The sequence below is a fragment of the Neolamprologus brichardi genome, chromosome 22, assembly GCF_056152115.1.
Source record: "Neolamprologus brichardi isolate AB-2024 chromosome 22, ASM5615211v1, whole genome shotgun sequence".
Taxonomy (NCBI): Eukaryota; Metazoa; Chordata; class Actinopteri; order Cichliformes; family Cichlidae; genus Neolamprologus; species Neolamprologus brichardi.
In genome coordinates, this window is record NC_142124.1 from 29,355,884 (window position 1) to 29,377,866 (window position 21,983).

At 42.9% G+C, this 21,983-nt stretch overlaps 2 protein-coding genes across 2 annotated transcripts; both read left to right on the forward strand.

The window, feature by feature from the left end:
• The first annotated feature begins 1,390 nt into the window (after window positions 1–1,390).
• On the forward strand, window positions 1,391–16,727 carry txlna (taxilin alpha). Its single transcript, XM_006806033.2, has 11 exons — window positions 1,391–1,475; window positions 2,085–2,278; window positions 4,110–4,367; window positions 6,798–6,889; window positions 7,188–7,358; window positions 7,531–7,725; window positions 7,827–7,946; window positions 8,053–8,127; window positions 8,215–8,307; window positions 8,400–8,495; window positions 13,526–16,727. The coding sequence occupies exons 2-11, from the start codon at window positions 2,095–2,097 to the stop codon at window positions 13,859–13,861; spliced, it is 1,620 nt and encodes a 539-aa protein (XP_006806096.1). The 5' UTR covers window positions 1,391–1,475; window positions 2,085–2,094; the 3' UTR covers window positions 13,862–16,727.
• Window positions 16,728–17,956: 1,229 nt separating this feature from the next.
• Window positions 17,957–21,916, forward strand: eif3i (eukaryotic translation initiation factor 3, subunit I). Its single transcript, XM_006806032.3, has 11 exons — window positions 17,957–18,094; window positions 18,478–18,570; window positions 18,657–18,744; window positions 19,023–19,088; window positions 19,582–19,731; window positions 20,002–20,129; window positions 20,657–20,767; window positions 20,887–20,976; window positions 21,065–21,138; window positions 21,246–21,338; window positions 21,440–21,916. The coding sequence occupies exons 1-11, from the start codon at window positions 18,092–18,094 to the stop codon at window positions 21,519–21,521; spliced, it is 978 nt and encodes a 325-aa protein (XP_006806095.1). The 5' UTR covers window positions 17,957–18,091; the 3' UTR covers window positions 21,522–21,916.
• Window positions 21,917–21,983: the final 67 nt, after the last annotated feature.

A 21,983-nucleotide genomic window follows, 5' to 3' on the forward strand; every position in this document is an offset into this window, starting at 1 on the left:
TCCATGTAGCAAACAAAAACTGTTGTGAGCCACCACCCTTATATCACCTTTGGGCTTGGTGATGGAACCTTGACCTTGAATTGCAAAAAAAGCACCATGCTGCTAAAAGAAAAATAGATATTTGCAAAATTCTGCCTAAATATGTATTTTACCTGGTTAATGCGTGCGGCGGGGCGTGGTCTGCAGCGCCGCTGCAGGGGAGGTGGACGCACCTGAGCGGCACCCGCAATCAGCCTCACGGCCTTAACGTCTGTGCTGTCTATGCTGTTGTTGGTATGTGTCGGGCTGTGAGCTGAAAAACTACAGCCGGCTGTATGCGTACAGCAACTGTGTGTAAAAAGTGGTCAATAAAGAGATGCTAAAAAGCAGTGGGTCTGCCGTGGTATGTTTACAATGGGACTTCTGCTCCTGAACCTCTGCGCACAGCTTCTGCAAATCGGGGCTGTACGAAGTCACTTTCATCTTTACGCAGGACTGTAAGCTGTCATCTGTGAGGCGTGAGTGGTGTTTGTTTTTAACATAGTTCACGGTGGAGCTGCTGACATAATGTGGATCCGAAGATCCATAACTGGCCTACCTGGGGTTTATTTTATATATAAAACTACTGTTTAGTGTGTAGTGTTTACTATTTAGTTTTTCTGCAATTAAGAGATGCTACTTTAACCAATCTTTCAGTATGACTCTTTGGGCTTAAATTATGAGAGGTAAATGTATAAAATTACAAAAACATCAGTTGTAGCTCAGATGGTCCAGAACGTTTCTGGTAATTCACAGAATATTTCCTTTTTTGTGGACACTTTGTGTAAAAAAATAAATAATTCTATAGTCAATAGTGAGAGCAACAACGAACTTTTCTGTTATGTAATTGTTTACCTGTTATTTAACTAATTTGCTGTAGTTGGAATAGCCATGGGGAAGATCTTTATCAGTAAGAAAAGCTGCGAAACATGTAAATTTATATTTATAAGTCCAAAAATTCATGTCTTTTGTCACATTTTCCAAATGCACCCAGTGGGTCTTTGTCTGGCTAATCCTGCACCTTATGTTTGACACCCCTGACGTGCACTGTTTAAAATAGGAAAACACAAAACAGGCAAGAGTTACAACTGTGGATAGGAGAAAACAATAGAACACATGCTATGCTATAAGAAATATAGGAAGAAATAACTCAATTTATTGAAAAGCTCAAAAAGATACAATTAAAAAGTTATCAGTAAGTGTTTTATTACGCCATATTTAAGCATTAATTTCAGCATTAGTTAATTTGACTGAGGGGCTGCTTTGTAACGTTGTAATTCACCTCCCGATCAGCGTGTGGCAGTAAAGCACCAACCAGTTGTTTGCCAAGCGCCAATAAATCTCAAAGAAGAAGAAGACCCCAAAGTTATTACCGGAAGTGTGTTTTTTTTTTTTTCTGTCTCACGCTGTTAAGGAAACCTACAGACACATTAGCAATTTCCTCCTTGACTCTAAAGGTAAACAGTTGTGTATTACCTACAAACAACATGTGTCATTTATAAGCAAGTAACCGTGTAGTGTGTCTTTTTGTTTTAGTAGTTTGTGCCCGATATATACGAGCTCACAGCGGCTACCTGGCAGTTGTGTAAGCTAGTTTAGCTGCTTCTAGCGGCTTGTGCTAGCTAACGCAAAGTAAAAGCTAATGGGGACAGGGCACGGTAGAAAAGAAAGCAGCTAGAAAAAGTTTCTCTTTAATGTTTGGAGGATAGAAATGTATATGAATTTCCAGGCTAAAATTCAGGTTTCACCAAACCAATCGTGCGGAGCCTGTCTTAAAACCAAAACTTAAAAACAAGTCCATCAGAAAACGTTACTGCACTGCGAAGGAGCACAGCTAACAGGAGTAACTATAGGTTTATTTCGCTTGTGGTTCAGCTGCTGCCACTTTGTTTGTGTCCCCATACAGCCGATGCTTTATTAGGCTAGGAAAGAGAAACTTTATTACGTTTAATGTTCTATGACTCATTTGCGCTGACGGTTAAGTGTTGCTCAATAAATAAGTCTACTTGCTGTTATTATTTCCATCCCTCTGAGCTAACCATGGCAGGTTTTTCTCCTTGTAACAGGTAACGAGAGATGAAAAAACAAGATACCGAAGAGTCCACCACTCAGGCTGCGGAGAATGCTCCACCCACAGCAGCAGGGACAGAGTCACCTGCAGCTGCAAGGGACAGCTTGGAAAGCAACAGCCCCAAAGAGTCTGAACCACAGACACCACAGACGGATACTCCTCCACAGGGCGAGGAGGGGGCGGGGGGAGGTAAACTGTGAATTCATGTCAATCCCAGCTGGACTACATTATATAGTAGGCTAAAACCTTCCTATCATCAGTCTTTGTGACTCAAGTTTATCATCTTGTTTCCCAGTTGTGCATGCGTATGTCTACCAAGCAACCAAGATGTAGGAGTAGAGCTTTTTTTCTCTATTTTATTGATTAACCTGCCAACCCGAAGGGTGCATGTACCTGTTTATTCCCTGTGAAAGGAGGAGGCAGGAGGACACATTTTTTTCAGTTGTCCGGTATAGTTTATAAATTCCTGCGCTAAAATCTTTATCTTTTTGCAAATTACTCATCTGCTGTCTACCTAATTGGCCTGGCAGTTGGCCGTGATGGTTCTTATTCTGATTTGAAGCAAGGAAGCTTGCTAATAGCAACATGTGATCCAGTGCTTTAGTTAGTGTGTCCTTCCCACTACAAGCTGTGGGGGGGGGGGGGGGGGGTTGCACTCTACAGCCTGCTGTAGACTTCTGTGGGGAAACTTTGTAGAGCCCAAGATGTAACCTATGTAAGTGCATTTATGCTGGTGCTGATGCATTATTTGTTAATTAACATAGGGCCTTGTACCAGTGTTTTTACATGCCGTGCCTCCTGGGTCCACGCTTGTTGCTGTGGTCAATTTTTTTTCAGGGAAGTTTTCCCTCTTCTTTGTACATTCCTTCATGTCCATTCCAATAGTTTCAGCAGTCTTATATTGTCCTTATATTGATGCTAGGATAATTATTTTTTTATACTGAGAGAAAGTTATCCCCTCACTGATAAATTAAAATACTGCTGCGAAAAACAACAGTCTCCTCAAGGTACTTTATATTGTAAAGTACCCTACAATAGACCCTCTGCAGACAAACAGCATTCAGCATTTAACAGCAGTATGATAAAGTATACAATCAAAAAGCTTAGTGCCTTTTTAATTTTCTGCATCTCAGTTGTCAAACTCCAGCTATGAAGTGTCTGCATCAGTTTCAGTGCCATGCAAGCATCATAAGCAGTGTTAGCAGAATTTACTAATAACAATAATAATGTGTGTATGTGTTAGTCCCCATAGGGAAATTGCTCCTCTGCATTTAACCCATTCACCCAGTGAAGCAGTGGGCAGCCACCAATGCAGCGCCCGGGGAGCAGTGTGTAGGGACGGTACCTTGCTCAGGGGTACCTCAGGGTAACCGTTCAGTGGAGTCGAACCCCCGACCTTCCGATCATGGGGTCACCACTCTACCTACTGAGCCTTCCCTGCCCCAGCAGGTTCCAGCTCCATATTATAATGCTGGGACTACTAATGTTTGACTCTACACTGCTTAGAATAGTTTGCTCTCTGTTGTTGTTTCATTTATTTTTATTCTTACGCCTTTAATTTGCTAAGTGAGATCCAGCATGGCCAAAGTGACAGTTAGGAAGTAGAAATGCTGACCATGTGATCATCTGTGGTGATGATAACGCCAGTCACAGGCCTTCAGATGTGCATCATGGTTGAGGACGGTGCCTAAAAGCATCTCAAAATCACAAATCAATTAAAGATTATCATTTATTTTCAAGATATTGTAAATAAAACTTCTAAACTGTTGCTGAGCTGATAATCTGGGTGGGGTTTTTTTGTTTGTTTGTTTTTTTTAAGGAATATCATTTCCAACACAGTCTTGTAGGGAGTGAGCTTCATATTTCTCTCGCTGTAACTGTTTAATTCTACATTGTATTATTTATTTGTTTTTGTTTTTTTAAATATTATGAACTGAAAACCCAAAATGCAACATATTTGACTTTAAAAGAAGAAAAGCAGCTAGAGTCATTTTTTTCTCTCCATTCTGTGTAATTGCAGAGGCTCCGTTGTCTCAGTGTGACATGGCAGAGGAGCTGAGCCGGCAGCTGGAGGACATCCTTAGCACCTACTGTCGGGAAAGCATTTCAGACGATGCCAGCGACTTAGCTAACGGCCAGTCACACAGCCCAGAGCTTAATGGCCTGACCAATGAGAGGGAAGATGACAAGCCAGAGGAAAGCAAAGTCAACGGTGGTGACAGCGGTGTGGGAAAGCAGCAGAAGAAAACTCACGAGAAGAAAAAAGTGAAGGGTCTAGGTAAGAGGGGGAAGTGTGTTCAGTGTTTTGGCCAGATTTATAGGAATAAGTGGGAGAAATTAGTGTGAGCGCGCTGCACAAGTGGAAAGATTGTGAGTAATCTAATAAAAAATGCTAATTTATGACTGCACACAAAACCATTTTGTTTCGGTAATCACCAGCACAGTCCAGAAATGCAAATCAGGCGATATAAAACGAGTAGGTTTTGTGTATCTTTTCAATAACGGCATAGCATTTCAGGTCAAAGAGAAGCAGACTCAACATGATCTGAAATACGGGCCCTTGATCAGAAATCAGTGAGGACTGTGTTGGATGTTACAGGCTGAGGCAGCTGTTCTCTGAGAGCACTAATGGAGTGCAGCAGTATTCATCCAGAGAAGGGCTGCTGTTGTCTGCTCGACAAACCTGAAGTTTGTATGTGGCAGCTCATCTGTGATGTGTTTAGAAGGAGGACACAAAACATTAGATACCATATTGTTAATGTCTTGTTGGACTTAATGTAATGTTTGTGTAAACTTGTGCATGACTCTTGTTTTTTCCTGCATTTGTGTCTGCAGGTGTTTATTAAAGATAAAAGAAAATAATGTGACTCTCAGACAGTTGCGAGTAGCAGAATCTCGAGTTGCAATTAGTAGTACCTGAACGACATAACGTGCGAGTCAGACATTCTTGTTTGTCACGTTTGCGTCAGGTCTGTGTGAATCACATTAAAAGATTAATTTTTAAAGATGCTTCAGTGTGTTAAGTGAAAGATTCTATATCTAAGGAAAGTTAGAAAAATAAGTGGATTTGTGGCACAGAGCTCTGTGTGTGTTCACTGCTGAGCTTGTGCTCTCTGCAGTTTTTTGAAATGTGACTAAAACCATGAAACACCGCTAACTGCTCGGCTCACTGTAAAAGTGCTGCCTGTAATACATCTGTGGCCTTTTATTCCCATCTACTCTTTTAAAATAGCAGTGCTGCAGACTAGGGCTGGACAATATGGCCTAAAATTCATATTGCGATATAATTTGAAGCACATGCGGTAACGATATATATCACGATATATTCTTTTCTTCTGTATAACGCATTTTCCACACTATAAGGCGCACTTAAAATCCTTTAATTTTCTCAAAAATCGAGAGTGTGCCTTATGTATGAATTCTGGATGTGCTTACTGACCTCGAACCGATTTCTGCGTGCAGAAATCTGTTGAAAAATGTTTTAGTACAACTTTGGTAAGCTGCACTGCTTGATGGATTGTCAGAGCATTACGGCTGCCGTCATGAGGAGCTTCACGGAGTAATCTGGGTCCAAAACTCCGTCCACTTCAGGTCCCAAAGTCAAACGAACACTAAGAGTTAAAAACGGTCTAAATTCTTTCATCTTTAATTAAATCATCAGCGTTGCTGCTTTATCGGGTGTGACAATTAGGTTTTACATCCAGACATCCATGAAAACAGGATTTATTAAATTTAACGGAGTTAGAAGTTAACAGGAAGTTAGCTCTCTAGTTTACACCTAAACATTTCATACGATGTTCTGACTGAGAGATTTTTGAAACTAATTAAAACGTACAGCTCTGCTACCACTTCCAACATAAATAAAGACAGAAAACTAAACAGCAGGGGAGTTTGCAGGGTTACTGAAGTTGGACTACCTGGTATATAATGTTGTGCTACGTGATTGCTAGCGACACAGCTATGTTAGCATAACATTAGCACAGTGAAGCTGGAGGATGAACACCAACTTTTTTTTCCACTCAATAAAAGTTGACGTGAGGGATTCTGGTGGTCAGGGACAAATGCAATTGCATAGCAGGATGCTATACACAGGCCAAACTTCAGTCAGGAGAACAACTGAGATTATTCATCCACAATACAAGGTTAGTTATTAACATACTGCAACAACATGGGAATATAGCAGCTGCGAGAGAATTCAACATTAATGAATCAATGTTGCGGAAGTGGAGGAAGCGCAGTTTTTGGCTTTCCCCATATTTCAAAAGTGCTTCATCTCTTTGCTATGACTGTCGCCCGCCATAATTTGCAGATGATAATGGTTGTAGCCACTGCAATGCTTTCGACCAAAACAGTCACAGCTTGATGACATCATCAACATGCGCTATCGCGATAGAGCGATATAGTCAAAATCTCTATCGTTGGCCAAATTTATATTGTTTCTATCGTATATCGTTTATCGCCCACCCCTACTGGAGACCAAACGTATGCAGGATTTGCTGCTGCTTCTTCATTCATGCATGTGTGCACATGTGCATCCCGCCTCACTACTGCTACCTCTACAAATAAGTATCTTACACTGCCTCTGTAAATCTCTTAAAAATGTCCATCCAAAATCCATCAGTTTGTAGTAGTTTAAAAAGCTGCTAACATTTGTGTGAGGTGGGCGAGGTCCCATCCTGATGTTTTTATTTGCCTTTGTTGTGAGCAGGGAAGGAGATCACACTTCTCATGCAGACTCTAAACACACTGAGCACCCCCGAGGAGAAGCTTGCAGGCCTCTGTAAGAAGTATGCTGAACTGGTGAGTAGTTCTTCTGAAGTTTGTAGCTTTGGCTGTAAACGTCTTTGTTATTATGTTAACGATCACAAATACTTCAAAACATTTTAACTGCTGTAAAATTTCCAGTCTGCCTCTAAGGACAAAAAAAACAACCCAAGCATCATATTGTTTACGTGCACCATTCTTACATTTGAAAGTGTGTAAGGCAAGTTTGTCCTGTCGTGTCTTATAGGAAAGCAAGGCAGCGTCCTGCATAAAAATATATAAATGTTAGTTTGGCGGTGTCACACCTGAAAGAGCGTGTGTGTGTGTTTTACAGTTGGAAGAGCACCGAAACACACAGAAGCAGATGAGGGCACTGCAGAAGAAGCAGAACCAGCTGGTCCAGGAGAAAGACAACTTGAGGAATGAACACAGCAAGGCCATCCTGGCTCGCAGCAAGCTGGAGAGTCTGTGCAGGGAGCTGCAGAGACACAACCGCACACTCAAGGTACAAAAACAGACCCTGTTCTCTATCTGTTACAGGTATACACAATGCACATGCACAGAGACTCCTTAACTTTAGTCTTATTTTACTGATGAAGCGAAAACAGTTTGGAGGGTAAAGCTGACGATTACATAAACAAGCACTCGTTGTCGTTGTCATCATCGTGTCTCCGCAGGACGAAGGAATGCAAAGAACCCGGCTGGAGGAGGAGAAAAGGAAGGAGGTGACTTCTCATTTCCAGGTGACGCTGAACGACATCCAGGCTCAGATGCAGCAGCACGACGAGAGGAACGCCAGCCTTCGACAGGAGAACGCAGAGCTCGCCGAGAAGCTGAAGAAACTGTATGAACAGTACAAACTCCGCGAAGAAGTGAGTAGGCAGTGTTTTCCTTCACCCGCTTGGTTAAAGCGCCACCAGTGAGTCCTCAGTTATTTGAAACTCTCGCCTCTCTGACCTTGTAATCCCACCAGCACATAGAGAAAGTGGTGAAGCACAAAGACCTGCAGCAGCAGCTGGTGGATGCAAAACTGCACCAGGCCCAGGAGCTGCTCAAGGAGTCTGAGGACCGCCACGAAAGAGAGAAAGACTTTGTAATTATCCTTTTCTTTTTAAAATAAATACACACAGTCCTAGCACAAGACTGAATCTACACATGCAACAATCAATCTCTAACGGCTTTGTTTTCTCCCTCCACAGCTGTTAAAAGAAGCAGTAGAATCCCAGAGAATGTGTGAGCTCATGAAGCAGCAGGAAGTTCACCTCAAGCAGCAGGTTTCCCATCAGCCTTTCAGATTTTTCAGCTGAACTCGGGAATGACTTTAACATTTAAATAATGTTGTTGTTGTTTTCCCTCACTAGTTATCACTGTACACGGAGAAATTTGAAGAGTTTCAGACCACCTTGTCCAAGAGCAATGAGGTCTTCACCACTTTCAAGCAGGAGATGGAGAAGGTGAGGTGACTCCACTAACTTGAAGGTGTAAGAATGAAACGTCTCCGTGGTTATCGGCTGCGGTGACAGTCTTGTTCGCTTTGTGCTTACAGATGACTAAAAAGATCAAAAAGCTCGAGAAGGAGACGGCCATGTATCGCTCCAGGTGGGAGAGCAGCAACAAGGCCTTGCTGGAGATGGCCGAGGAGGTAAAGCTGGTTTGTGCTTATTGTGTCCACGTCTACTGTTAAGAAGATTGAAGTTTGAATAGTGTAGCTATTTAAAAATCTGTATATCTTTTCAGCTGTCTTAGAGAACAGCCCCACCTGCAGCTAGTATACAAGTGGACAACATCCTTGCTTTTATTTTGAACGGTCAGTCGCTGCTAACTGTCTAGCAAGATGAAGGGCAATCCCCAAATTAACCTGCAGCTAGTTTATTTTAGGATGCCACATAAATGTTGTGGCATCCTTGCAGGAGTCCACTCTGCAGGTGGGGGAGAGACATAGGAGAGGTGGAGAATAAACTTAACCTGGGTGTCTGTTGTCTTGTGTAGTCTGGGAGATGATTGAATGTTGGGGTGGGTACAGTTTCCTCTGCGGTGGGGTAGGGTGGGCTGCCCCGGGTCCTGTGGGGCTTGGCGGTGCTGCTGCCGTAGGCCCCGGTCTGGATGGGCCTGGGCTCCCTTGCCTTGGTGGATACCAGAGGACGGGGGTGCCTTCTGGGGTCAGCGGGGGAGCTGGCCCTAGGGAGGGGCATCCTCCCCTCCCTTCTTTTCCTCCCCATCCCTGGCTACCTCCCTCTTCCCGCTCCACCACACCCACCCACACAGGTAGGGCCTTGGGGTGCGGGTGTGTCACCAGGGTGCAGGGGAGACATCCCCCCCCCCCCCCTGTCCTCTTCTGGCCACCTGTGCCTCAATTTTATCTCACAACTTAGACATCCACATTACTTACACTCTCATAACACACATATATATATATATAGGGCCTTGAGGGTGGGCACATTAACGGCGTCCAGTAGACGGTCTGTGTATTCAACCCCACCTCTGGCGCCGGTGCCCACCTCTCAATTTTAAATCCATGTAGACATTGAGGGTTCTCGGGAGGGGCCGTGCTAACACCTGCTGCTCTCTGGCAGCAGCACCATGCTCTCCCTTGTTTTAAATGCACTTTAGAGCAACATGCAGCAACACTACACTTGAGCGGGAGGAGGGAGGTATGGGGTCTTAACACCCTCCCGTTCTCTACTAGCCATCGGGGTGGGGGGGCTGGGAAGAGATGCTGGCCGTTCGATTGGCCTCCCTGCTGCTGCGGAGCCTGGGGCGGTCTGCTTGCCTCCACCCCGGAGGGAAGGGTAACATCTCTTGGGTCTGGGTGCCGTTTCCCCCTCTGGGGGCGAGGATACCTGGACCCGGGGTATAGAGTATGTTTGGGGAGTGTGATTGTGTGTACATGTCCATTTACGTTTATTCCTACGTTGGGTCAGTGCTAAGTGTTTGTATATGTGTGCATGAGGGTGGGAATGCATGTCTGTGTCTGTGTGTGCCTGTTTGTCTGTGTCTATATGTCAGGTCGGGTCTTAGACTCCACCTCTCTGGGAACTCCCAGGCCCTCCAAGTGAGGAGGCCTATCTCCCCTCACCACACTCCCTGCCGGTGACTGATGCCCTCAGGGGTCGGTGCGTTGTTGGTTCTTGGTGTCCGGGGCTGGGCACTCAGGTATGTGCCAGCTCACTCCCGGTGGCTACTTGGCGGGGCCTGGCGCCTGTTGCTCGGTCAGGCCTCTTCCGGGGCGCGGAGGGCCCTCGGGCCTCCGGCCTCTGTGCCTGCGGCTCGGTTCACTCTGGCACAGCTGGCTGCTGGCTGCCGGCAGAGCCGGCGGGCACGCTGGTGCAGCCCCCTCTAGCTTCTGCCCGGTGGCTACTGGGTGACCCCTCGTCTGGGGATCCTCAGCCCTTCCCATGAAGGTGGCACGGATGCCCCTCCGGTGGTCCTCCTTGGGCTCTTGCACTCTGGGGCCTGGATCTCCTCCATGCCTGCTTCATGCCCTGGGGGACAGGACTATGACTCTCTACATCCTCTTGCAGACCATTACATGGGGAAACCATTTGAATACAAGCGCGCCGATCCGCACAGGTGTGCACACGGGTGTTCACTGTTCGTAGACAAATCACACCTTTCTTGGCTGCTACTTCAAAGCACATTGTGCGCTGTCTGTCCTGCGTGCTGCACAACAACATTCAATATTTAGTATTTACTGCTGTTTACACTTAGCTAGATTAATGCGATGGTGTTGTTTAGTATGTTGCTTTGTTTTGTTTTTTTTGCTTGTTTTCTATTCTTTTTCTCTCAACAGGTGATCCCGGAGATATTTTTTTCCCCCCTTTCTCACTGTCCTTCTCCCCTTCTGTTTTTCTTTTCCTTCCTCTTTCTTTCTCCCTTTCCTATCCTTCATGTCTGTCCCGTCTGTAACAACTGAAAATAAAATAAAATAAATAATAAAAACAAAGGTCGATCAAATGGACCAATACGGCAATGCCATGATGATCCATTTGGCAAAATAAATCCATTGGGTATCCTTGTTGGTCTTCAGACAACAATTCTGACGGCTAAAGAACCAAATGGGACAGGCAAAAAAAAAGAAAAAGGATGCCACATAAATAGTGGAGTATGTGCCACTATTTTGAGCTGCAGAACAAGGATTATTGGCCCTTCTATGCTCAACCTGTTTACCCTTGTGAACAGGGGCGTGTGCTAAAAGTGATGCTACAATAGCTGAGCTGAGCTTTGTTGTCGATTCACCTCCTTTATTTGTATTCTAGTTGGGATTTTTTATACTTTATGATAAGACTGCAGTGAAATTGGCATGAAGCTGCAGTATAAATGGTTACAGGCTGCAGGGCTCGCAAAATCACTAGCCTGACGTCCCGGGGCTAGCGATTTTTCCAGTCGGGCTACCAAAATCTGTCTCTGCCCTGCCCGTCGGGCTATCATAGGAAGGAAAAATATATGTCAATGCTTCTGCATTCTTTCGGAAATGTAGCTGGGTAATTATGTCGTTGGCATCGGTGAGCCACTGTCAATATGTGACTTATTGAAATCGCGTTTGAATTTGCGCTTGTTTTTTGCTTTCACTTTGCAATCGCGCGAACTGTGTATAGAGAGCGACTGTACTGATTGGTGAGTGACGATAATTTGCGCACCAATTCCTCTGACATCGTCTTATCAATCGTTAGCTTACTATGCAAACATGACAAGTGAAATCTCCCGCAGCTTAAACATGTGAGAGGTTGATCGCGCAGAGAATCGCTGAGCGTTATGTGAGTGCGTGTGTAAAAGCAGCAGGATATATATTTTAGTTCTGCTGAGCCAAATAAGACAGGTCAGGGTGAAGAAGTGACAGCCAAAGAAAAGCTTACCGCAAAACGGAAAAGTTATGACAAATCAGACTATAAGGCAAAAAGAAAGTGCAGCTTTATGGTTTCATGGACAAAAGAATTTCTGTGGCTGCAATATGACGAGCTAAATAACCAGGGCTGCACATAAGTGGTCCGCAGGTGCGCATTCGCTGTCAAAATAAAAAACGCGCACAAGATAAGAAGTTGCAACGCGTGTTTGCATACATAAGATTTTCTGGAGGAGGACAGACATTTGTTTAGAACTCTTAAAGATGTCGAAGAAGCTCGTTTAAGCAATTACTTGGTGTTCCTCCACCTCCAAAGAAATGTCAGAAGGAGTCCGAACCACAAAAGAAGCGCGTATTCTCGGAAAAGTGGTTGCAGGAGGTGAGCTGGCTTCAAACAAATGATGAACGCACAGAGATTTGGTGCAGAATGTGCCGTGAAAATCCCACTCTAGCAGACAAAAACACAGCCTTTTTATATGGACGCAAACGCGCGTTGCAACTTCTTATCTGGTGCGCGTCTTTTATTTTGACAGCGAATGCGCACATGCGGACCACTTATGTGCACCCGTGTAAATAACATAATGTTCTGCCGGGTGTGTTGTTGGTTTTCCCTCGATTTCTGAGTCGACAAGTGCCTTTGTTACTGGGACCGGTCATTTTAAGAAAGGCCCCCATTAAAACCCATAAGAAATGCATTATTGCTCAGTCTGCAATATCTTTCCCAGAACAAACACCAATTGCAAATAACATACTAAAAATAAACCTGAAAAATCTGTTTAGAACAGCGTACTATGTTGCAAAGAGTGAACTACCACTGGCACAATTTAGCAGTCTTTGCAAACTTCAGAAAGCAAATGGCCACGATCTTGGTTCCACTTGCCTCTTACCCGTGACTTCAGTGGAAATTTCAAATTCAGGATCTGACACAGACTGATTCATGTTCTACACAGTTCTTACAAGTTCATAGAAATTTCTGTTCAATTAGAACCAAGTATTTGAGTTGATGATTGTAATTTTTATACAATGTTGTAATTTGTGTTTCAACAATTTTTTGATGTTTTGTTTCCGTTACAATATTATACTTTAATGTATAATATTGTAAAGGAAACAAAACAGGAAACAAAACATCAATCAAAAATTTTTTGATTGATGTTCTTTTTTATTCGGGCTACTTAAATTTAGTTTGGGCTACCAAAAACTGAGGAGTCCCTGCCCGAAGGGCTACCAGGGATTGTGAAATTTTGCAAGCCCTGGGCTGCGTTGACATCACATTTGCTTCACAGACTATCACATTTGTAACCTAACCTTAAAATTTCAAGCCACGGTTCTAGACAGTAGAATCTTACGTAGACAGTTTATTATGGCTGCAGTGTTTATTGTCATTTGTAATTCTATTAATTTTTTTAAGCAAGTGTGGGTGTAGGAAGTGGATGCATCAAATCTCCAGTCAAACCAAAAGTTTGGTGACTTTGCACATGAACAGTAGAATAACCTGCAAGTCTTGTTTTGCAGCAAGGTTACGACATCACAGTTTCATAGGTGGCTCAGTCCAGAGTCCTAACGATGTCACCGCCTTTGGGTCTCTCTTAGGGTGTTAAACAGATCCATGCTTACTCGTTTTATGGATACAAGAAGCCAAAAACCTCACTAATGGGAATCTTTTCTGTGACAACATGACGATGTTTCAGCTTCCTTACAGCTGAAAGTGGAATCTTCTGTTTTTCAATGCACAGATGGCTAAAAAGCTGACAGCACAGTTGCTGTAATTGTGTGTGTGTGTGTGTGTGTGTGTGTGTGTGTGTGTGTGTGTGTGTGTGTGTGTTTATTCACAGAAAGCCGTTCGGGATCGTGAGTTTGAGGCACTTCAGGGAAAAGTCCAGCGGCTGGAGAAGCTCCGGCGGGCGCTCAAAGTCGAACGGAATGAGCTGAACAAGAAGGTCCAGAGCCTCAGTGGCGGCACAGAGGGAGCCCCCACCTCCAACCCAGGGACTGACTCCCCCTCTCCACCACCTACAGACTCTCTGCTGGAGCCTGGCACCTGCCCTGCCCCTGACACCACCACCGCCTCCACCTCTTCTTGCTCCCACTCCTGCCCCTGTGAGCCACAGCTGGACACAGACACCCTGCTGGAAGAGGCAAACACTCAGCCTGTCCAGGCACAGGAATGAAGCAGCACTGCTCACACGTTCTTCAAACCACCCACAGATAAGCCACCAGCCTGCAAGCCACTACTCCTCTGCTGGATGGAGCCCATGTTAAACACTGGGACGGAAGCAAACTGCAAAGTCACACCTTTATGTACGAGGCCAGAATACCAGATCAGCGTTTGACAGAAGGGTTTAGTTGTAATCTCCCAGAATCTTCTGCAAAACAGTCTGCTGGTGTAATTACATGCACACTATCACACAGTTACTGTGAATGTATAATGCAATTTTCTGCAAAAAATTGGTTTTCATGGTTTTTATTAGCATCTATCGAGTGTGATCATCTACAGGAAGCAACTAATCAGCCACGCAAGTTAATACTATTACAATACTTTCAGAAATAACTATAGTGAAAGGATAGTGATCATATTTACAAGTTATTATCTACATATTAATGTCAACATGTGTAAAAATTATCAAAGAACAGAAACCAAGGATGACATAAAGGACCACCATAACAACAAACTATGCCATGTAGTCATATTAACACATCTAAATTTGTATATACAAATTATCAAAGCATTTTTAGCAAATTAAAAGTATATATAAAGCTCGTATGAATAAATTTACATGAACTACATCACTTTGTTCATTCTATTTCCTAAGATCCAGAGCCAGTGTTTATTATTCTGACTCTTCGTTTCTAACTCTCAAGTTTGTTCCCCTTGTTTTGAAGTTTGCCATATTCTTCCTTTCTGTTTCTGAACTCACACATGTACTCCTGTACTCAATACTCTGAGTAAATTTATTTCCTGCTTCAAATCACACCATGAGAGTTCCAGAAACATCTTTTAAAAGCATTATCCATATTTAACATATTGATTATAACAACGTATTTGAAATAACCTCCAGGGCCTTAATATTGCTCTTAGACTGTATGTAAACGGTGGCCACAGTGGCATCACCCTTTGGTTTCTAAGTCACATTTAAAAGCCTCAAATTTAGTGTTTTTGCCACGACTGTGTTGGATTTTCAAAGTCAGAAGTGACTTTTCATCTTTGTACAAGCAGGTGGAAATATTAAATTAACAGCTAATGCTAATTAGCTTGGTTAGCGAGATGCATTCATAAATTGTAGGGGTGCGAATCAAAGGCACACATGCCTGCAACAGAATAAAATAGTAGAATTTCAAGCTAGATTACAAACTAATTTCATTTAATAAAATCTTCCAGAAGGTCCCAGCAGCACAGACATGGTGGAGCTGTCCAGCTCAGTGACTTGAATTAGCTGACCTAGCAAACAGCAATTAACTACTCTAGCTCCCTGTGTCGGTCAGGGCAGGCATTGATTCACATTGATAACAGGTTATCATGGTGGTGTTATGAAGGGATTTGTTTTCCCGGGCTGGAAACGTTTTTATTAAAGTTTAAGGCTTTGGGGATCGACTTTTGAAGCAGGCCTCAAGTGGCCACTGGAGGAATTGCAGTTTCTGGCACTTTGTGTGTTCACATTTTTCAGGCCCAGAGGTTTTTGTCGCATCATCTTCAGATCTCATCATGTTTTTTTGACAATTAATAAATGTTATTTTATTAGCTGACAACCCCAAAATATATGTCCATAATAACCTCATTACTAGTGTGCATGTAATTCCACCGACCAATCGGCCTGGCAACAACAGCAACGCTGCTGTGTAAGGTGAAGCCAACCTGCTTTATGGTGTAAAGAGTTAGAGGCTGTGTATGTGTGTCCAGTTAGTCTCCTTCAGTTTGCCCGCTAATTGTCAGTGTTTATCCTAAAACTCACATTATGTGTTTCTTTCAAGTGAAGTCTTAACAGCAGCATCATATTTTTAGCAGGTTCAATTCATAAAAACAGAATCATTTTTAGGCCTGTCCTGAAGTTTGAGTCCCACTTATTAAAGCGTCGTACTGATGTTTAAAATGACAATTTTATGGCACTCAAGCATGTTATTTTTGAAAATTAAGGCAGCACATTACTGATGTGACATCAGATAAATATCAGCCACTGATCGACCAATCCTTTTACTTGTCAATATTCCGATATCTTGCATTCCTGAACTTTTGGTCTGTCTGCATTGTTGGAAGATGAATCTGTCATTGAAATGTGGAAATCTGGCAGAGCACGCTATACTCGCCATTAATTTAGAGCATTACTAAAGAGTTTTAGTTTTATGACTTCAGTTGCTTTTTGCTAATTTTGTTCAGGTTTGTCACTCTGCAGTAATGACCTTTTTAAACTCCATGGTTGTCTGGTGTGTGTATGGTGTGTGTGTGTGATAGAAGTACTTTCAGTTTTTCCCAGTTGAATGTTCAAAGACCTCTATGCAACGCTCGTGTCTTGGGTTTTATTCTATGGCAGTCTGATCTGACAAGCACTCAGCTGAGAATGTATTTTTATTATATCCACTGTCCTGCATGGATGTGCTGTACCACACATGACATCTCACAGAGGAACACACACACATATAGATTTGTTTTTCCTTTTGGCCCACACTTGAGCTACACCGGATTGTTTCGATGTTGAGTGTAATGTTGTGAATCTCTTGAAAGATGCACCGACTGAGCCGATGTGAATACAGATGGAAAAGTTAGACCGCCTCTTAATGGACCATTGAACACGTGTCTTCTGACATTCTTGTGTACTACATAATATGTAGCACTGGGAACAGAGTGACGACTCATTTTCATCTGATATCGCAATGACAAACCTAATCTCTTCCATTGTCCTGTAGGACAGATTCATTCCTGTCCCACAGTGGACCGGGAGGTTCACTCACTATAAGAAGGAACCAAAGATCTTTGTTTTTGTTGGGGTTTTTTTGGTCTTTTGCAGTACTTTTCTCTGGCTCTGTATATTTTGTTTCTTGTTAAATAAAAGAACTGACTTAGCTTTGACCTTCTAGACTCAAGCTTTTATCTGATGCTTCTATAAATATTTGGTCAGTGATGCTTGAGTTTTGAGTATGTGTGTAATTTTGCCTCAGTTACAGCACCACGGTGGATTTTAAGTTGAGGTGGTTTTCCAAAAATGCCGCATTAACTGTTCAGGAATTCCAGACATTTTTCGATACTGTGCCGAATTTTCAGAGTGTCAGAAGTCCCTGGACTTTCAGACCTTTAAGATCAGGGATGTCAAAGATGTTTTACGTCATTGACCATGTATGGCCCAATTTGAGCTTTAAGGGGCCGGCCCAGTAAAGCTCCCCATACTATAAGCGGGAAAAGAAGTTGAATTAAATGTTTAATCCCAGAGTTCTCTAATTATAAGGAAATGATGTGCAATTTAAATAGTACATCTCAGGTCTTGCATGATAGACAAATGTTACTGTAGTAAAGTAATCTGTCAACAAAACTCTTTGGGTTTAAACTGTAAGAAATGAATGCGCTGCAGAAAAAAACGTTCTGTTAGCTCATTGCTGAGACTGACCTGTATTATAAAACAGGAGATTTTTATATTATTTTCAGAAAATTGCTGAGTTTGTTGCTGCAAAGTTAAAAAACAAGAACATGAATTTCTATAGTAGATACTACAAAAAAAATTCCACACCTACACTTTTTTGCTAAGTCCCTGATAGGTTTATTAATTTATTAATTTATTTATGTATTATTTTTTACCTAATGATCATTTCCCCCGCCTGCATCTACAAATTATTGGACTTGGTATTGAATTATTACTCAAGATTCTTTATTTGTCATGTGCATGGTTATACAGGTATAACACACAGTGAAATGTGACCTGATACATATATATATGATACTGGTTTTATGTGTTTTTATATTCAACATGGAAATGGATCAAAATGAAATGAAAATTGAGGAAAGGGCAAAGGGAAAATTATACATGTGAAAATAAGTTAAAATGATATACTGTTATAAATTACAGCTATCTGTAGCAATATATACGCTGTTTATAGTATGGGTGAAAACGAAATTAATCAGACTGGAGCCTCAACAAATATGTTGGAATAATAGGGTTCAAAAAAGATAAACAGACTAGAGATTTTGGGGGATTTTCTTTTTAACTACTATAATAACTATTAAGCGTTACTCTACTCTCCTGATCAGAAGGTGGCGGTAATGCGCTCGAATGCGATTTCCCCACCCGCCAAGAGAAGAAGAACATTTCCTCTTCCGCCGCGGCTCCGGCTCCTGAAACACGAGTTTTCATCATTTCTCTTTCAACGGGAGGAACGGTGACAATACTGGACTTGCTGCCGACACTTAGCTGACAAAAATGGTTAGTGTGCTTCTTGGTAAATGGTTCCTGATGCTAATATTTGTTTTCGAATGAAGCGGTTTGTTGATACCAGGATCGCCTCCAGCTTAGCTAGCGTAACTGCTGGTGCTACCGTTAGCTTAGCTCGAAAATTAGCCAGCGACAGCTTATATTTGAGCTAGTGTTAGCTGGGTGTAGCTAAAAGAGGTTTCGCCGGCCTGTGGTGGTTGCTGCAAGTGGAAAGCTGCTTTCCCTTTTTCTTCTTTGCACTTTTCTCTCGTTCGCTGTTTTGCCAATCATTTCAACGTTAATAGTTGTTTCGTCATCGTAGAGCCCTGCGCATTGTTTCCCCTTTGAAACAGGGCGACCTGCTGATTTAAAATCAATGTTGGTGTTGTTCACAGAAACCGATCCTGCTCCAGGGCCACGAGAGGTCCATCACTCAGATCAAGTACAACAGAGAAGGAGACTTGCTGTTCTCTGTAGCTAAAGACACGGTGGGTTCATAATAGCCAAGCTCACTCATCCATTGTTTGTTAGTTTGTTTGAAGCTGGCTAACTCGTTGATCATCTCTCTCTACAGGTAGCTAACGTATGGTACTCGGTCAATGGCGAGAGGCTTGGTACCTACAACGGACACACAGGAGCTGTGTGGTGTGTGGACTGTGACTGTATCCTTATTTTTCTGGAAAAAATGCTTGGAAATGTTTTTTTGTAGCAAACGGATGTAGCTTGAGATTGTAAATGTATCGATCGTGCATGCTCAATCATCCAGGTAAGGAAATTCAACTAAACTAATTATGTTCATCATAAAAACATGAGCTGAGGTAGTCTTAGATATGTGACATTGAGATGAACAGAGCAAACTTTCTGGGATGAGTTTGTAATCCTGTGATAGTGTCTGTGCTGAGGATACGCATGTTTGGATCCTTAACTTGTCTTCTCTCAGGGGACACTAAAAATGTGCTAACAGGATCAGCAGATAACAGCTGTCGGTTGTGGGACTGTGAGACCGGTAGGTTGAAAACAAGTTAATCATTTTTCTGTCACTAGCTTTGCATGATTTCAAACTAATCCTCATGTGTGGTATACTTGGCTTTGCTCTGCTCCCTCAATTGATCTTCTGTCTCAGACTGGCTGTTTTAGCTCCTTTCATGTTAAGTGTAACTATATTCTGATTGGCTGCTTCTTGTAAACAAAGGATTTGAGCAAGGGGTGGGTGCTCACAGCCTTAGATGGCCATATTAAAAATTTCTGTTTTCAATGACATAGAGAGTAGGAAAAAAACCTGAGGATTTTGTGGGGATTACTTGTCATTTTAAATTTTGTCCGAGTTTAATAAAAGCATCGACCATTTTAACAGTGTGTAAGAGAAAAGGGAAAAACATAATGTATCCACTTTAATGCCATTTTTGCAGCATCGTCTGAACCACTCAGGTATGAGACAATCTCTAACCGGAAGTAGCTTGTTCTACAGTGTCATAAAGCCCACAGTGTGTCGTCCACAGGTAAACAGCTGGCTCTGCTCAACACCAACTCTGCTGTCCGAACGTGCGGCTTCGACTTCAGCGGCAACATCATCATGTTCTCCACAGATAAGCAGATGGGTTACCAGTGTTTCCTGAACTTCTTTGACCTGCGGGATCCACAGCAGATAGGTGCATATACACAGTGTTAGCAGTCATGTTGATCTTAAAAGAAAAAGGGCTACGAGACTAAAGAGTCACACATCAGAAGAGGTGCTTTGAAGCCACCATTGGGCACATTTTCCTCCATAGACCAGTGTGAAGTAACTCATCTTTGTCCGCAGTTTTATATGTATTTAGAGAGAGTTTTACTGTATCTGTGGAATTATTGTCGTATATGCAGATTATGGCTCATGTCAGTGGTATAAAGTTGTAATTTCTCTCTCTCTCTTCTCTCTGCAGAGGACAACCAGCCCTACCTGACCGTACCTTGCAGTGACCACAAGATCACCAGTGCTGTGTGGGGACCTCTGGGAGAATTTGTCATTGCCGGCCATGAGAATGGAGAGATCAACCAGTTTAGTGCCAAGGTTTGTCACACACACTGGGAACATGTGGGAATGTATTAAACAGGCAACATAGAAAGCAACGTGCTATCTACACACAGCTCACAGTGCTACGAAAATGGAGCCTCTTCACCTTTCCCTTGATTTCTGTATATGCTGTTACCATGGTGATTGCTCATATTAAACATGACCAGAATTTCATATGACGCCAGAGTATGTACAAGGAGTCATTGTAAGCCAGACTGCTCCAAACAGTTTCACACCATCTTTTTTTCCTACCCTGGTCCTGTGTGATGTCAGAGAGGGTGTCCTTGTATGGTTATCTCAGACATGCAAGAGGCAGCTTATCAGGACAGAAATGGCTTAAAGAGAGCAGAGCCAAAACGACTTGTTTCAGACAGGATGAACTGATGAGGTCCACTGTAACATGAAAGGAACAAGACTTATTTTGAATTGTTGAGTGCATGAATAAAAATGCAGAGCTTGAAACAAGAAAAAAATGAATCCCGCTTCAAAGCGTCATGTTGAAACATGCTTCATGTTTTGGACAGTCTGGAGAGATCCTGAAGAAGGCCAAGGAGCACACCAAGCAGATCAACGACATCCAGACATCTGTGGATCTGACGATGTTCATCTCTGCCTCCAAGGACAACACTGCTAAGGTAAGCCTTTAAACACAACCTCTGAGATCAGGTCAATGATGTATGTTCGCTTTAATGTCACATGCAGATGTTTGTGATGCTGTTACTGAGTGTTGGTCATGTTCCTCATGTTCTTGTAGTTGTTTGACTCGACTTCTCTGGATCACATCAAGACATTTAAGACAGAGAGACCTGTTAACTCTGCTGCCATCTCCCCGATAATGGACCATGTAAGAGAAGCCCCTCACAGGTGCTGCATGTCCTTTGCACAGAGGATCAGTCTGACATTTAATATTTACTCAATGCTGTGTCACTCAGGTGGTGATGGGAGGTGGACAGGAGGCCATGGAGGTCACTACGACCTCCACCAGGATCGGGAAGTTTGAGGCCAGGTAAGCTAACGTGACAGATGTGGATTCCCCTTTTAATGCTTGATTTTAGTCCTTTCGGGAACCTGACGTAGTGTTGTGGTGGTAACCACCTTCTTTGTTGTACTCAGGTTCTTCCATGCAGCCTATGAAGAGGAGTTTGGCAGGGTCAAAGGTCACTTCGGCCCAATCAACTGTGTGGCATTCCACCCTGACGGCAAAAGGTAAAAGACGACCGTCTTCCTGACCATCATCCTAAAATATACAGACATCGTGGTTGAAGCAGTTGTTAACACTTTTCTTCTGCTGTTGTCGTTTTGTGCAGTTACAGCAGTGGAGGAGAAGACGGATACGTAAGGATTCATTACTTTGACCCACAGTACTTTGACTTTGAATTGGAGGCGTAAACTGCCAGCCCGCCTGACCCCACAGCTTCAGCTGACATCAGACTCAGTCCAGTCAGGAAAGAGGAATAACGGACAGTCGGCACTTTGTCTCCTCCCCTTCATCTGAACTGATCTGGAGTCAGGGTACAACAAAGGTCTACGCTGTACACTTCTCCCAGATTACTTCACAATAAAAGAATAGAGCCGACAAGAGTGTGGTGTTTATTGCAAGGCTTTTTATCTAACATCACTTTTGACACTCCTGTGGCATCAGGGGCGTCTGGATCTCTACATATTTTGTGACTGGACTTTAACCCATTCTCCTGAAGTGTATTTAATTTGACAAGAATTTGACTTATCATTTTTCTGTTGTGAAGCCATTCTGCCAAAAATCGCTATAAAATACCTTAAAAAGTTGTTCCAGTTTGTCATCTCTCATTTTGATAGCACTTGATAGTAAAAATAAGCCTGAACAGTGTGGAG

Coding starts and splice junctions, on each gene's coding strand:
- txlna (XM_006806033.2), top strand. CDS start 2,095: ATGAAAAAACAAGATACCGAAGAGTCCACCACTCAGGCTGCGGAGAAT. Junction 4,368..6,797: donor GAAAAAAGTGAAGGGTCTAG/GTAAGAGGGGGA, acceptor TGTTGTGAGCAG/GGAAGGAGATCACACTTCTC. Junction 7,726..7,826: donor AGTACAAACTCCGCGAAGAA/GTGAGTAGGCAG, acceptor TAATCCCACCAG/CACATAGAGAAAGTGGTGAA.
- eif3i (XM_006806032.3), top strand. Junction 19,732..20,001: donor GCGGGATCCACAGCAGATAG/GTGCATATACAC, acceptor TTCTCTCTGCAG/AGGACAACCAGCCCTACCTG. Junction 20,130..20,656: donor TCAACCAGTTTAGTGCCAAG/GTTTGTCACACA, acceptor TGTTTTGGACAG/TCTGGAGAGATCCTGAAGAA.